Source organism: Bolinopsis microptera, chromosome 11 (genome assembly GCF_026151205.1).
Source record: "Bolinopsis microptera isolate Bmic1 chromosome 11, MBARI_Bmic_1.0, whole genome shotgun sequence".
In the NCBI taxonomy this organism is placed as follows: domain Eukaryota; kingdom Metazoa; phylum Ctenophora; class Tentaculata; order Lobata; family Bolinopsidae; genus Bolinopsis; species Bolinopsis microptera.
Window position 1 is genome coordinate 14992105 of NC_087082.1, and position 14815 is coordinate 15006919.

The 14815-nt window shown below is 40.6% G+C and overlaps 1 protein-coding gene across 1 annotated transcript; it reads right to left on the reverse strand.

Annotated features, from left to right (window-relative positions):
* Nucleotides 1-10078: 10078 nt before the first annotated feature.
* On the reverse strand, nucleotides 10079-11461 carry LOC134823664 (uncharacterized). Its single transcript, XM_063835198.1, has one exon. The coding sequence runs from the start codon at nucleotides 11459-11461 to the stop codon at nucleotides 10079-10081; it is 1383 nt and encodes a 460-aa protein (XP_063691268.1).
* Between the last annotated feature and the right edge of the window lie 3354 nt (nucleotides 11462-14815).

The following is a 14815-nucleotide window of genomic DNA, read 5'->3' on the forward strand; positions in this document are numbered from 1 at the left end:
TTTATGCCATAAATTAGACAATTTATCGCAATAGCTTTTGAGTGCCGTCTTTACTGATTTTAAAGCTTTTTCAGTACATGGTTTAGCTTGGTCTCTATAATTTAATCCCTTCATTAGGAGATTACGAAGTTTATCATTACTGATCATTGATAGCTCTCCTGTAATGACATGTTTATGAGTAGGGTCTGTATAACGACTTGATGCACAATTACATTTCAATGTTTCTGAGTCAATGTTAGCTTCATTATATACTTTTTTGTAGTTAAGTACTTTAGATCTGATTGTTGGAGGGTATTTGTAGGACAATGTAGGTTGCTGATGATACTTTGACTTGAATGGTGCAGCTTTAGTAACTTGTTCCATTTTAAATATCTTTCGAAAATCAATATACTCGACAAATTTATTAACATAATTAACTACAATAAAAGAATTTGATTTACTATTATTCTTACACGCTAAACCCATTCTTGTAAGGTAAAACCATGATAAATCTTTAACTAAGAGAATTTTATGAAATCTATATGTCGTTATACTACTATTAAAATTATTAATATAAGATATAGCTTTAATATATACTAACTTAAGTTGTTTCTTTTTAAGATTACATAGATTAGTACGAATATCATGCATATCAATCATATTATCATCATCCAGCAAATCTTCATAAAATACATCGATATCAAATTCTTGTCTTTCACTTACTATATTACTAATAAATCTACCTCCACGTGAATGTCTATTTATTTTAACTATATCGAACTGACTATAAATCGTTGTTTTAGAGTTCATCACAATATTGCAGGCATCTAGTATGTTCTTCTTTTTAACACGAACGTTGAGACCATATGGGAAAACTGTATTTAACTGCAACATACAAGCTTCTTCAATGTCTTCTCTTTCTTTCAATGTAGTATTATTAGGTAAGAGTTTAATCGGCATGATAGCCATGTTTTCAGTGCTATGAATTTTAGTGAAGTGATCACGAAGTATTTTGCAGCCTCCACCACGTTTTATAGTAGATTTATGTTGGCTTATTCTAGAAGCAATTGAATTGATAGTGTGCCCAATGTATTGATATTTACAATCTTTATGCAAGCATTTTATCAAGTAGATGCAATTCTTCGTTTGACATGATCCATTAAAGTCGTATGCTATTTCTGACGACCTGTGGTCCTTTGTATAATAAGGGGTCATCCACATGTTTAGTAATCACTCGCTCAGGAGAAGGGGGTGGTGGGGGGGGGGAGATGTTGGAGGGTTTTAAACGCTTAATATGTACCCTATTTGTATGTAAACATGTATACTGTATAGCAGGGTACCAGATAATGAGATAAAGCTAAACTAGTAGGCAGAGCATAGCTAATACTGTGGTACTGTTGGCTAACAAATACTGGGGTATAGGTTCGCTTATATAGTATTTTTCAGAGATCATGGCTGTAAATTATGCTAATAAATAACCACTATTTTAGACCGAAAACGGGAATAAGACCGGGACCAAGCCGGGTTTGGGACCAGGATCGTAGCTAACAAAAATGTTACTCTCAATATTCTTTCATCTTATAATGTATAATCAATAATGGCGTTAGGTGCAGTATATTTTAAATACAAGAGTATTATACCCAACAATCAACATTCAAGACCAGCGAACTGATAGCTACTTCAGAAGCAATGAAACTACGATCTTCTAGATAAAATGAGTCATAGTACTTTCAGCCGGAGCCATCATAAGTGACATAAATCTAAAAGATAGTATGGTTATGGTTTTCAATACTATTTAAACAATGTACTATGTCAGCAAGTTGGTTGATATTGGATTTCTAGAATGTTCTACATTCGATTTTAGCGTAAAAAATACAGGGTGGGCCAAAAGTCAGTACCCATTCGTTGGCCTTAATAGCTCCGCCGTGTTTTATATTTGAGAGCTGTTGCTTTGCAGATGGCATACTGTACTTACTGGTTCGAGGATTCCGTCGTCAAAATTTGAAAATTCGAATATTTTAGACCACGCCCCTACAATATTAAAACACCTATATTGTTTTCTCTAAACATACTGAACGCCTAATTTTTTTCAGAGACGGTAGATTATCAAATGTTGCATATGATCTGAAAACATGAGGCAAAACGGATTAGAAATGACGAAGTTATCAAGCATTTTCTGTATCTCGTTAACAATATTGACTGGGTTATTATGTGACACCGTGACACGACACCTTCATTGGGCACCCTTAACAATTCCCACAATGTTTAACGGGGTAGTTAGCGGGGGCACCTTATCACGTGATTAGGTAAACCAATCACCTGATCACACGTAATGAATAAACTCGTTATGCTTCATATCTCGGTCATCTGAGAAGCTACAGTTCTAATTCTTTCAGGACAAACGTAATTCGAATGGCCAAACACAATTCAATAACATTTAGCTTGATCCGACTATCCAAACTATCAAATAAATGTGAAAATGAACCTCCATTTGAAAAAAATGAACGCGAATATTTTTCGAGTTGACAAATTCCTCGAACCAGTGGTGGTACTAAGTCATACCAGAAAGAAGTATTTAAATTGGGCACTCAGTGACTGAGCTATAAAGGCCAACGTATGGGTACTGACTTTTGGCCCACCCTGTATTACTGGTATTTTTTATCCGAATCTATTGGAGTCCGATTAGGCGTTGCACTGTGGTTACCTAATTACGAGAAATATTTAAAAGGTCGAAATTAAATACGGTGGTTTTCCAAAAACAAAAAAACATCATATTTTCACGTATTTTCTTAGATTATGACTTTGTCGATTTACTATCAATATAGTTAACTATCAGTATATGATTCATCTAACAAATGAACACTAGTATTTCAACTAGGGGACTACACTGGAGAAAGAAACGTCCCTGAACCAGAAGATCAAGAAGAAATTGACTTGTAATTCTTCACATTTTATTTAATTGATTTTCTCATATATAATATTGGGTTTTACTTTTTGTAAAATGTTAAGAAATGAAAAAAATCTCTAAATACCATGATTGAATGTGGGGTATGAAATGAGATGGTTTTCGGTAAGAAATCCCATATTTTCGGTCCCAAATCAAATTTAGGTCACCGGAATTTCGTACCTTTTAAATATGTCTCGTAAGGTAATCAGAGTGACTCTTACCTACAAAGCAATCTCAAACCGCCAAAATTCCTGATCTCCAAGTCTAAGAGAGGTGGGCTTCCGACAAATAAAGAGTACAAGAATCAGTGCAGACAGTGATATCGAGAAGGGAAGAAACTAGTGGCGTAACGTTGCCTGTTGGCGCCCCCCCCCCCCCCCCCCCCCCCGCCGAAAAAGCACCCCCCTGTTGGCGCCCCCTCCCCTTTTGGTGCCCTTCCCTAAAATTGAACAAATTAGGTGATTTTAGAGGATACGCCGGTAAAATCTCTAAAAAAGTGTGTATCTAGAGCAAAACACGCAGTTTTGCTAGTACTTTAGTTAAGTTTTCGAAATTGTCCCACATTCAAACGACGATTTGGCCCCCCCCCCCCCCCCCCCCCCGCACAGCGGGATCAGCGGGGCCCTTCGTTACGCCACTGGAAGAAACAGTGATACTGACGACTCAGTCAGAAAGATTGACGATGATGCAGTGACTTGGAACCAACTGACAAAATCCTACGCATTACTTCAGACGGGTCCGAATATCTGAACAACGTGATAAGGGACAAGGTTACAAGATATTTGAAAGACAAGCTGGAGCCCCAGAGACGAAATCTCCTGGAGGTCTGTCGGAAAAATCACACTCTGTACATCTGAACCAGCTTGTCTGAATCTATCTGTGTCCACCTCCTTTCTCAGTCGCGAGTGAAAGGGGGCCGGCTTTCAAGGTGACGAAAAACTTGACTGAGCATACTGCCGGAAAACTTAGAAATCAACTTGATGATCAACTACGACTGAAGAGCCAGAAACTACGAAATATTATATCAGTTCAAGTTCCCTCCTGATTGTTTATTGTTTATATTACATTACCCCGAACAATATGAACAAAGACGACTCGTACGACGAGAGTATGGTTACGGAGTCAAATGAAGAGCCAGTTAGATTGATACTGACGGATCAGGTGATGAGGACATTGCGTAGGGTAGCATACTAGCATGTGTTAATTTACAGATTCTGACACAACAACTTTTGTATCCTTTTATAGCTGTACTGATTACAAGCCGTCTCACCATAATTAAAAACTGCAGCACTTAACTCTGACACTAAAACCTGGTATCCGCTACTTTATAGGTATTACAATACCTATTTTATAATTACGATAGTATGTACAAGCACAAACACAGCATAAGCTTACCCAACAAACCAGCTTAACCAACTCTGACATTATAACAACCCCATGTGGTATCCTTTATTGATTACAAGCACAAGAACATCTCACCTAACAAACTGGCACTTATAACTCTGACAGTGTTTCATTGATTAATTAATAGCGAATTAATTGGGGACGAATAATTGGAAGATTTTTGACCGACATCGGGATTAAGCCGGGATCCCGGTCGAACCTTAACCGCAATCATAACAGTAGCCTCAGACCGGACCGAAACAGCTTTTGCCCCTAATTCTTTAGGGAAGCATTTTTACTACGTCATCGACCAGGTGATTTGGAATCAGCGTCCAAAAATACACCGGTTCAAGTTACTTTCATACCCTGATTAGGACCTTTTTATTTCACACAATATTTTATTGAGACGAGCGATTTAGTAGGAGCGGATTATTTGAATTGTTTTGATATGGTGTGATGAAAACCCCGTTAATTTATTAAAATGGTTTTAAAATCGATGGTCATTCTTGTTTCTCAATTCTATGCGAAAGATTAAAAACTTGATAATCTAGTTGAGAACTTTATATTGGCTGTAACTAATACTATAAGTGCCTCAACTTTGACCCGGGGATATACTTTAATATACTTTAATATACTTTAATATACTTTAATATACTTAAATATACTTTAATGTACTTTAATATACCTAAATTATAAAAAAATATGTGAAAAATGTTGTTTTATTTCATGTATAGATTAGATTTACCTTTCATGTAAAGTTAGTCTTGTTCAAAGATATTGATACTTGACCAATTTATGAGCCAAAATATATGAAGTATGAGTTCAGGGGACTAGCAACTGGCTTATCTTCTAATCTACTAATTGTAGGTATATTAAAGTATATTAAAATGTAGGATTTTTTCCGATTTTGACCCGGGATATACTTTAATATACTTTAATATGGTTGCCCCCCCCCCCCCCCCCCCCCCTATATTATGAATTTTAAAACCTATACCTGTTGTGAACTCGGAGATCATAATAACAGTATTCACTATTCATGGGGTTCCTAGAGGGGATATTAAAAACATATAAGTGATACGCAAGGATTTTATTAGCAGGAGCTTTCAAAATATTTATGTAAATCGTCTTCAGCTGACCTTCAGACACCTTTAAAGTTGTCTCCCTTTGAATCATCCGCCGAATGATCTGATCAGCTGCCGAATAAAAGCAACGAACAAAGAAACATCCGCCGAATGATCTGATCAGCTGCCGAATGATGGCAACGAACAAAGAAACAGTTGTAAAATGAAATGACTGAACTATACTATAAGTGCCTCAATATATTATGAATAAAACCCATACCTGTTGTGAACTTGGAGATGATAATAACAGTATTCACTATTCATGGGGTTCCGGGTTGCTTGACCAAAGAGACTAAATTAGTTCCCTACAAAACTCTATTTCGAAATTATAGACAATGACAACCTTTAACATATTTTAAGTCCAATTGCAAATGACAAAAGTGTAGCAAAGTCTGCTGATTACTGACAATTTAACAGAAACCTTTGAACCTAGAGGGGATATTAAAAACATATAAGTTGATACGCAAGGATTTAATTAGCAGGAGCTTTCAAAATATTTGTGTAAATCGTCTTCAGCTGACCTTCAAACACCTTTAAAGTTGTCTCCCTTTGAATCATCCGCCGAATGATCTGATCAGCTGCCGAATAAAAGCAACGAACAAAGAAACATCCGCCGAATGATCTGATCAGCTGCCGAATGATGGCAACGATCAAAGAAACAGGAAACAGTTGTATAATGAAATGACTGAACAAAGAGATTAAATTAATTCCCTCCAAAAACTCTTATCCCACGAGAAAATATTGCACTGATTATATATGTGCAAATGCAATGCACGAGTCTAACAGTTGCAGTAACTAGAAATGACTAACACGTCGCGCGCGGCATCAGAAATATGGGAGGAAATCTGGCACCACGATTTGTGGTGCCAGTTTGTGGCCATCTATAGAGCCCTCTTTTGCCGCCCACGGCGGTCGCGCGCTACTGCAAGCGAGAGGGCTCTGGTTAGAGCAACTACCCGTGCGTTAAATATGCCTTATAACCGTGCTTTAACAATAACCCTGCGTTATGAGTCCATCGACAGATTATATAAACGAATTGAAGATGTTGCTTACCTTCATACCTTGCTATAGGTATAATAGTATAATAAATACAATGATTACAGATCTCACAAATTTAATGATAGCTCGAAGTGTTGATCTCATATTGATATATCATTTTATTACGAAAACAATTAAAAAGAGGATTTGGCATGCCACACGTGTGGCATGCCAAATCCTCTTTTTACACCCTAGCTCTGTAATCGACGAAATTAAATTTTAAGAAAATTTCAGCGAACATAATATTTGACCCATATCTGTAATCCCTGAAATTTGTAAACAATTATGAACAATGAAACGGATTTCAAGAGTTATTGAAGGGTTGCTTGTTACTTCTACTTTTAGGCAACCCTGTATTAGTACACAGTACATACGTGTTCGTGTTCGTGGATTGAGAATTTTATCAAAGATACAGCCATCTTTTTGGAGCATGGCCATCTCTTGGGTTAAAAGTGAGTTGGTTCACGATGTCAATCCTTCCTAGCTCGGCGAGGCCCAGTGGTGCATCTCGCCGATCTTTGGTTGCGAGAAGCATTATTGGATGCGCGCGCGACCCAAGTGCATCGCGCTACAATAACAAATAAAGTGAGGTACCCCTCCTTGACTGCAGCCAATGCCATGCCATGAGTTGACTGCAATGCCATGAGTCCCTGGTTATACACTAATAAATACAAAATAGTTGTATCACATCGTGACCCCCACGGTCGTTTCACTGTAAAGTTTGAACAATTCAGGGGAGCCGCGCACTCGTGCGCGGCGGGTCATACAACGTATGACAAATAAATAGTGGTTATGAGAAACCGACTTCTTGGATGATGTTAGTTAGAAAAACAAACAAAGTACAATTACTTGGAGTGGTTTCATAAAGCAAAAATGAAAGATAACCGAAATTTTGTAGCGCGATGCACTACTGGGCCGCGCCGCGCAACTTCTCGCAACCACAACTTCTGACTTCCGTAAACCCAGGAAACCCTACCGGCTGGGGTATATCTCCAAAAGTAAAATAGATAGAACCTTCCGGTTTTCAACAAAATTTCCGTCTCGTAAATTTAAAGTTAGCTCCCCAGGAGCCAAATTTGAGACAACGTAGATTCTGAATTAAACCGAAAAGTTTGATTTTGGGCTAAATAAAAGATCACAGCTTTTAAACTTTGCAAAGAAATGTCGTTGACATGACTACTAGGCTCAATGCAGCGTGCGAAAGGTAAACTTGACGTGACGCGCGACGCCAAACGTGCTGTTGAGAATCTATAACCTCTAGCAAGCCCAGCAGCCGGTAAGGTTTTCTGGGTAGGCGAGAGAGCTGAGAGTTCATAGTTCAGCTGCAAAAGAAAGCAGAAGGAAGGGGGGGGGGAGAAGTGGAGGGGGGGGGGGGAGGAGTTGCAGGGAGGTAGGGGGATGTTTTGCGATATAAGACTTATAATTTAATTTCGGCGGAAAAGGTATGAAGTTTTAAAAGTCGATTTTGAGGGCGAAGATCGCGTTTTTACCTACCCATCCAGGAGCCCCCTTTCTTGTTGGTGAAATTCTCGACTTTCTTTTGATATTTTAAAATTGAAATTTGACTTGATTGGTGGAGAGTTATGGCTTGTCAAAGTGAACGTTTTAAAATGAAAGCACAAATTCTTTTAAACGCGCGTAGGTTCTATAGGCGAGAGAGCTGAGAGTTCATAGTTCAGCTGCAAAAGAAAGCAGAAGGAAGGGGGGGGGGAGAAGTGGAAGGGGGGGGGGGGGGAGGAGTTGCAGGGAGGTAGGGGGATGTTTTGCGATATAAGACTTATAATTTAATTTCGGCGGAAAAGGTATGAAGTTTTAAAAGTCGATTTTGAGAGCGAAGATCGCGTTTTTACCTACCCATCCAGGAGCCCCCTTTCTTGTTGGCGAAATTCTCTACGTTCTTTTGATATTTTAAAATTGAAATTTGACTTGATTGGTGGAGAGTTATGGCTTGTCAAAGTGAACGTTTTAAAATGAAAGCACAAATTCTTTTAAACGCGCGTAGGTTCGGCCCAGGAAACCCTACCGGCTGGGGTATATCTCCAAAAGTAAAATAAATAGAACCTTCCGGTTTTCAACAAAATTTCCGTCTCGTAAATTTAAAGTTAGCTCCCCAGGAGCCAAATTTGAGACAACGTAGATTCTGAATTAAACCGAAAAGTTTGATTTTGGGCTAAATAAAAGATCACAGCTTTTAAACTTTGCAAAGAAATGTCGTTGTCATGACTACTAGGCTCAATGCAGCGTGCGAAAGGTAAACTTGACGTGACGCGCGACGCCAAACGTGCTGTTGAGAATCTATAACCTCTAGCAAGCCCAGCAGCCGGTAATGTTTTCTGGGAATCGGCGAGATGCACCATTGGGCCTCGAGCCGAGCTGGGAAGGATTAACATCGTGAATCAAACCGAAACTCAACCTCCAGAAATTCGAATCTTTCCGTTAATTTTCTATCAAGATGTTACCTGGGGATCTCAGGCTATCATTTTCATTAACATGATAGTCGATAGAAATTCAACATAATAGAGATTCGGCGGAATGACAGGCTGAGCGCGGCCCAGTAATCAAAATGAAGTCATGAATTAAATGACTTAAGATTTTTAAGTCAATTCTTAATAAGAATTAAATTGCCTCACGTACTGCTCACGCTGTACAACTACATTGCAAGCCGAGCTGGGAAGGATTAACATCGTGAATCAAACCGAAACTCAACCTCCAGAAATTCGAATCTTTCCGTTAATTTTCTATCAAGATGTTACCTGGGGATCTCAGGCTATCATTTTCATTAACATGATAGTCGATAGAGATTCAACATAATAGAGATTCGGCGGAATGACAGGCTGAGCGCGGCCCAGTAATCAAAATGAAGTCATGAATTAAATGACTTAAGATTTTTAAGTCAATTCTTAATAAGAATTAAATTGCCTCACGTACTGCTCACGCTGTACAACTACATTGTAGGCCCGCCGCGTACGAGTGCGCGGCTGTATCGCGTGGCCCTTTTGCCCCGGCCGATACTAAGTGAAATGACAATTAATGGGGCTGGTCACGACGTGATACAAATCATGAATTATAGACGGATCAGTGATTACCAGTCTCATACATATAACTATAATATAATTCAATAAGCATTACGTGTTGTAGTACTAGTTGTACAATTCGGTAAATTGGGATTGCGAAAAACTTAATACATAATTATATTATGCATTATGGTAATCACCGATTTTAGTTTTATTTCATTAATTTCAATTTCCTCAATAAAACAACAATCGAAATTTGAAATATATTACGTTTGTAATTCAATGCAAAAAACAATGATGACATCATAAAAAACTCGACACTCACAAAAAAATAACAAAAGTTTAAAAAATAAGATTAACAAAAGTTAAAAATAAAATTAATAAATTTGCAAATTTTCTCTGAATATGAGTTTTTAGCTGTAAAACCGTTCCAAATTTTGCATTCCCATTTACAGGCATGATGGAAATTAGCAGAAATAGGAAGAATTAATATGAAACGTAATACATAAACCGTCATAAAATAACATATATGACACTATAAGTACCAGTATAACAGTGCATATAGAATATGACGATTGTTCTCCAGCTGAACGTATTTAATATATTTTGAGATTTTCATCAGGGCTGTCCACTTGTGCATAGTCACCATTCTCTGCTACCTTCGTCTTTGTTTTCGTCGATGACATGACCTTGATACAAAAAGCAATACATAGCATTGATTCTGCGATGTAAATCAATCCCAGAATGCCTGTAGACCAGCCAAAAGATGCGAATGGTGCGATCAGTCCGGATGTTGTGGTGCCGATGAAGATACCAATAGGAAATGCAGCACAGTACAAGGAAACCAGTGAGTTGATGACGATGATGGGCAGCTTGCCTCCATTCCTCGCTTGGTAAACCTTGAACATGACTGGTAGAGCGGAGACGCACGCCATTGGAACAGCTAATCCTAGCAATGCAAGTGAGAGGATGACTTGAGTTTTGGAGGGAGTGATGAAGGAGAGTAGCGGGAGAGGACCCACAAAGGCGTACACCAAGGGTAAACTCACACAGGAGGCCATCAACATCTTACAAGGACCGTACCTGTCTATCGCCAGCCCGATGATTGGTGAGAAAATGCAGATACCCCCCGTAGTGGCAAGAAGAGCGGTCCCAGACCAGACGACGTCCGCGTTGAAGAATTCTTCCGCGTAGGGAGAAAGAAGAGGCATGGGATAGCTGACGAGGATGAGAGCAGATGCAAGATGCCACAGTGGGAATAGAACCAGAGGATCCAAGATACTGGTCCAGCTTGATTCTTCTTCACCAGCTCGTCTCTTCTTGCTGTTAAGACTAGAAAGGAAGAAAGCCGGGATAGCACTTACAAATATTAGTGCACCTGGAAAGACAGAAGCTGCTGTGAAACCGCCTGCATCGTACAGGACTCCCCCCAAAAAGGGCCCTAAAGCACATGCTCCGTTAATAAAGGCCTCCCCAATTGCTGTGACAGTGCCAACATACTCGGGGTAGATGGCTAAGTAAGCGGCAAATATGGTGACGTTGAGAGTACCACCAAATGCTCCGGCTGAAAATCGGAATATCAAAGACAGAATCTGGTAAATCACCAAATTCTCGATGGAATCCAGCACGCTAAAGAGTAATAGGGAGATACCAAGGCCAGCTAAGCCCCCCGAAAGGACAATTCTGGTTGAAAACTTGGACATGACGACAGGAGCGATCACTCCACACGACACCGCCATTCCTGAAGAAGTTGATCCAAGTATCAGTCCGGTCCAGAAGGTTGAGATCTCTCTGCTCTCATTGTAGAGCGGGAGGTAAGAGTAGGGCATATGGAACGAGACGAAGGTTAGGAGGTGGAAGAGGCACATGGCAAGGAAGAGGAACCTTTTTTTAGTCGGGGAAAAGGAAGTTATGTCCCATTTAGCAGCGGGAATTTCGGCAGATGTTTCAAGTTTGTCAGCATTCTTTGATTCCGTCATACTTTCTGGAGAACTACTAGGGAACTAGTTATAAAATTAGGGGTTATAATTTGACTACATAATCTTCGTTAGAACTAGCGGGAGTCATTTTAAATTGTGATATATGGTTTATCCCGAACCCAGTATCAATACAACTCGATTAATTATTACTATTATGCTAATTATTACTAATATGCTAATTATTACTACATATTACGCTTTCTTGAAATGAACCAAACGATAAGGTTATTTACAACTAATTTAACATTACAAGTTTAGCCTTTTGCTGAACAACATAAGGTGAATCAATTTGGTTTCAAATGAAATATCAAAGAAAACTGGAGAGTGGAGATTCTCAAAATGTCAAGAACATAAATACTACAGTTCTACTACCGTTCTTCAGAATGAAATCTCAACGAGAAGTTTAAAAATCTCATCGCTTATCTTAATTTTACGGGTATTATCTTAATTTTGAGGGTGTTCTGTAAATCAATTATGATCACCATTATACTTAGCAGTGACCACTGACCCGGCAACAGGGTGGCAACTGGCAATATAACGGCAGAGTCTGATACTGGCAGACAACGCACGTTGCGGGACATGGCGATTCTTGCTGTTCAACTTACCTCTTTCATATTGCACATAACTGCCAATCACTGATTGCCGTATCTAAACATTTAATCAAGATAAGACGTTTGCTGAATTATACGATCAGTGTTATTCCCTATAAAGAGGGCCTGAACCATTAGAGTTAGATCCCATTTCTTATCAAGGTTTTCGTCTGTAAATTATCTTGCGACCAAGTGATTAAATTATTACATAATCATGTTGCACGTACCGTATTCTGCAGTATGCAGCTGAAAGTGCATAATATGGACTCTTAGAAATCGATAAGAAAATTTTCAGGAGATGTAAAACCTTATTTGTTACACGAACAGGAAATTGGGTTAGCTGAATTGTCTTTACGTAATTAGGATCTAATTCATAATTACCCTTTCTGCATGATGAGTTCAGAAAATAAATCGTTATTTTCAGTTAAAAAATCTTCCAAACCCAAACTTTAAATTGACAGATAAAATAAACTTACATACACCTCTATAAGTGCAGGGGACAGGGGACAGGGGACAGGGGACAGGAGACAGGGGACAGGGGACAGGGGACAGGGGACAGGGGACAGGGGACAGGGGACAGGGGACAGGGGACAGGGGACAGGGGACAGGGGACAGGGGACAGGGGACAGGGGACAGGGGACAGGGGACAGGGGACAGGGGACAGGGGACAGGGGACAGGGGACAGGGGACAGGGGACAGGGGACAGGGGACAGGGGACAGGGGACAGGGGACAGGGGACAGGGGACAGGGGACAGGGGACAGGGGACAGGGGACAGGGGACAGGGGACAGGGGACAGGGGACAGGGGACAGGGGACAGGGGACAGGGGACAGGGGACAGGGGACAGGGGACAGGGGACAGGGGACAGGGGACAGGGGACAGGGGACAGGGGACAGGGGACAGGGCACAGGGCACAGGGCACAGGGCACAGGGGACAGGGGACAGGGCACAGGGCACAGGGGACAGGGTGCACCCCGAATTTATTATGAAACTCGTTTTCGAGATAGCAGATTACCATTAAACTGGTACCCATGACCAACCTTTTGGTTCTTTTTTGAACCAATTTTGAAAAATTACCTAATTACTTGCTCAAAAGTAAAAGCAACATAAAATAATTTTAAAAAACCAAAATATCATAGAAATCTACGGAACATAACAATTCAGTAGCATAAATACTCAAGTTCTTCAGAATGAAATCCTATTGAAAATTATGAAAATCTCCTCGTTTTAACTTTACGGGTATTATCTTAACTGTTTGGGTATTTCGTAAATCAATTATGATTTAAGCTGATTACCATTATTCTGCTACAATATGGCAAAATAAAATATGTTTACATTGTTGGGTCTCTCAAATAATATGGTGCTCATCGCTGCAGTCCGAATATAATTAAATCCTAATTGTATTTAGTCTCTCTTGTCGATTTCACTCAATTATTTGTGCCAAAACAAATCGTGAACATGTTGTGATGTTGCTCAATTATTTGAGCCAAAACAAATCGTGAACATGTTGTGATGTTGACGCATAAAATTATTTCACTCAAATAATATGGTGCTCATCGCTGCAGTCCAAATTGATATTAATTGTATTTAGTCGTTGATCAGGATTCAATCTGTTGTCTTGATTGGTCGGTCCTCCTGCTGACCTTACACTGCCCAGACACCACCAGTACTGGTATAGTATAGGTATCAATTACTTGCTGCTCAACGATAACTTGCCTCTTCCATATTGAACACTACAAGACTGTCAGTCACTGATTGCTGGTAATGTCTAGAAACCCCGACTCAGTCCGCGGACTACTTATGCCTTGATAAGTGGGTGCTACTTGTGATGAACTCTAGAAGTATGGGATGGTACTACTCGGTCTGGCCGTCTGGAAGCCCATAGAATTCCAGTTCAGAATCCGAGTAAGGAGGTGCGGCTACTGATGAGAAGCCTCATTAAATTTTATTTAGGTTAGAAACAACATCTGGGTCCCTACCCAGTACCCTCACACAAAATTATACTCAATTGTCGGCACTATCCGTCGCGGAGTCGAGTCCGCGGCGGAGCCGCCGGACTCCGGGCGGACTCCGAGCGGACTCCGGCGGAGCCGCCGGACTCCGAGCGGACTCCGGCGGTGCTCCGCCAAAATGTATTTACAGTGGACTCGAGTACATTTTGGCGGACTCCGAGCGGAGCCGAGCGGACTCCGAGCGGACTTTAAAGTCCGCCGCGGACTCCGAGCGGCTCCGCGGCGGCTCGGCGGAGTGTCCGCCGCGGACTAAGCCACTAGGCGGACTCCGGTCCGCCGCGGACTCCGGCGGAGTGCTTGGCGGACTCCGCCGGACCTCTCCGCCAGACTTGAATCCGGCGGAGTCCGGCGGAGCTTGGCGGAGTCCGCCAGCTCGGCGGACTCCGCTCGGAGTCCGCCGGACTTCAACAGAGTCCACTGACTTCCGACCTCCGTCTTCCGACCCTCGGCTAAATTTGTCACGTGACATACAACATAGCATTTTGCAATATTGTGGTCAGATGAAAAGGTCGCTAGTGATAAACCTTAACCATTACCCTCACAATGTCAATAGTGTACAACTCTAGTCCTAACTTTGACCCTATAATGTATAAACGTTGACCCTAACCCTCCACCAAACCGTCCGCAGCGAAATATCAATGTCATTGACTGGTCACGTGACCAAAACAATTTTTGTCATATTATCTCATATGGGGAAGCGTTTTTAGCAAGCAAAAATACGTCGACCATCACAGGACGACGCCAGCCAGCACT

Coding starts and splice junctions, on each gene's coding strand:
- LOC134823664 (XM_063835198.1), bottom strand. CDS start 11,461: ATGACGGAATCAAAGAATGCTGACAAACTTGAAACATCTGCCGAAATT.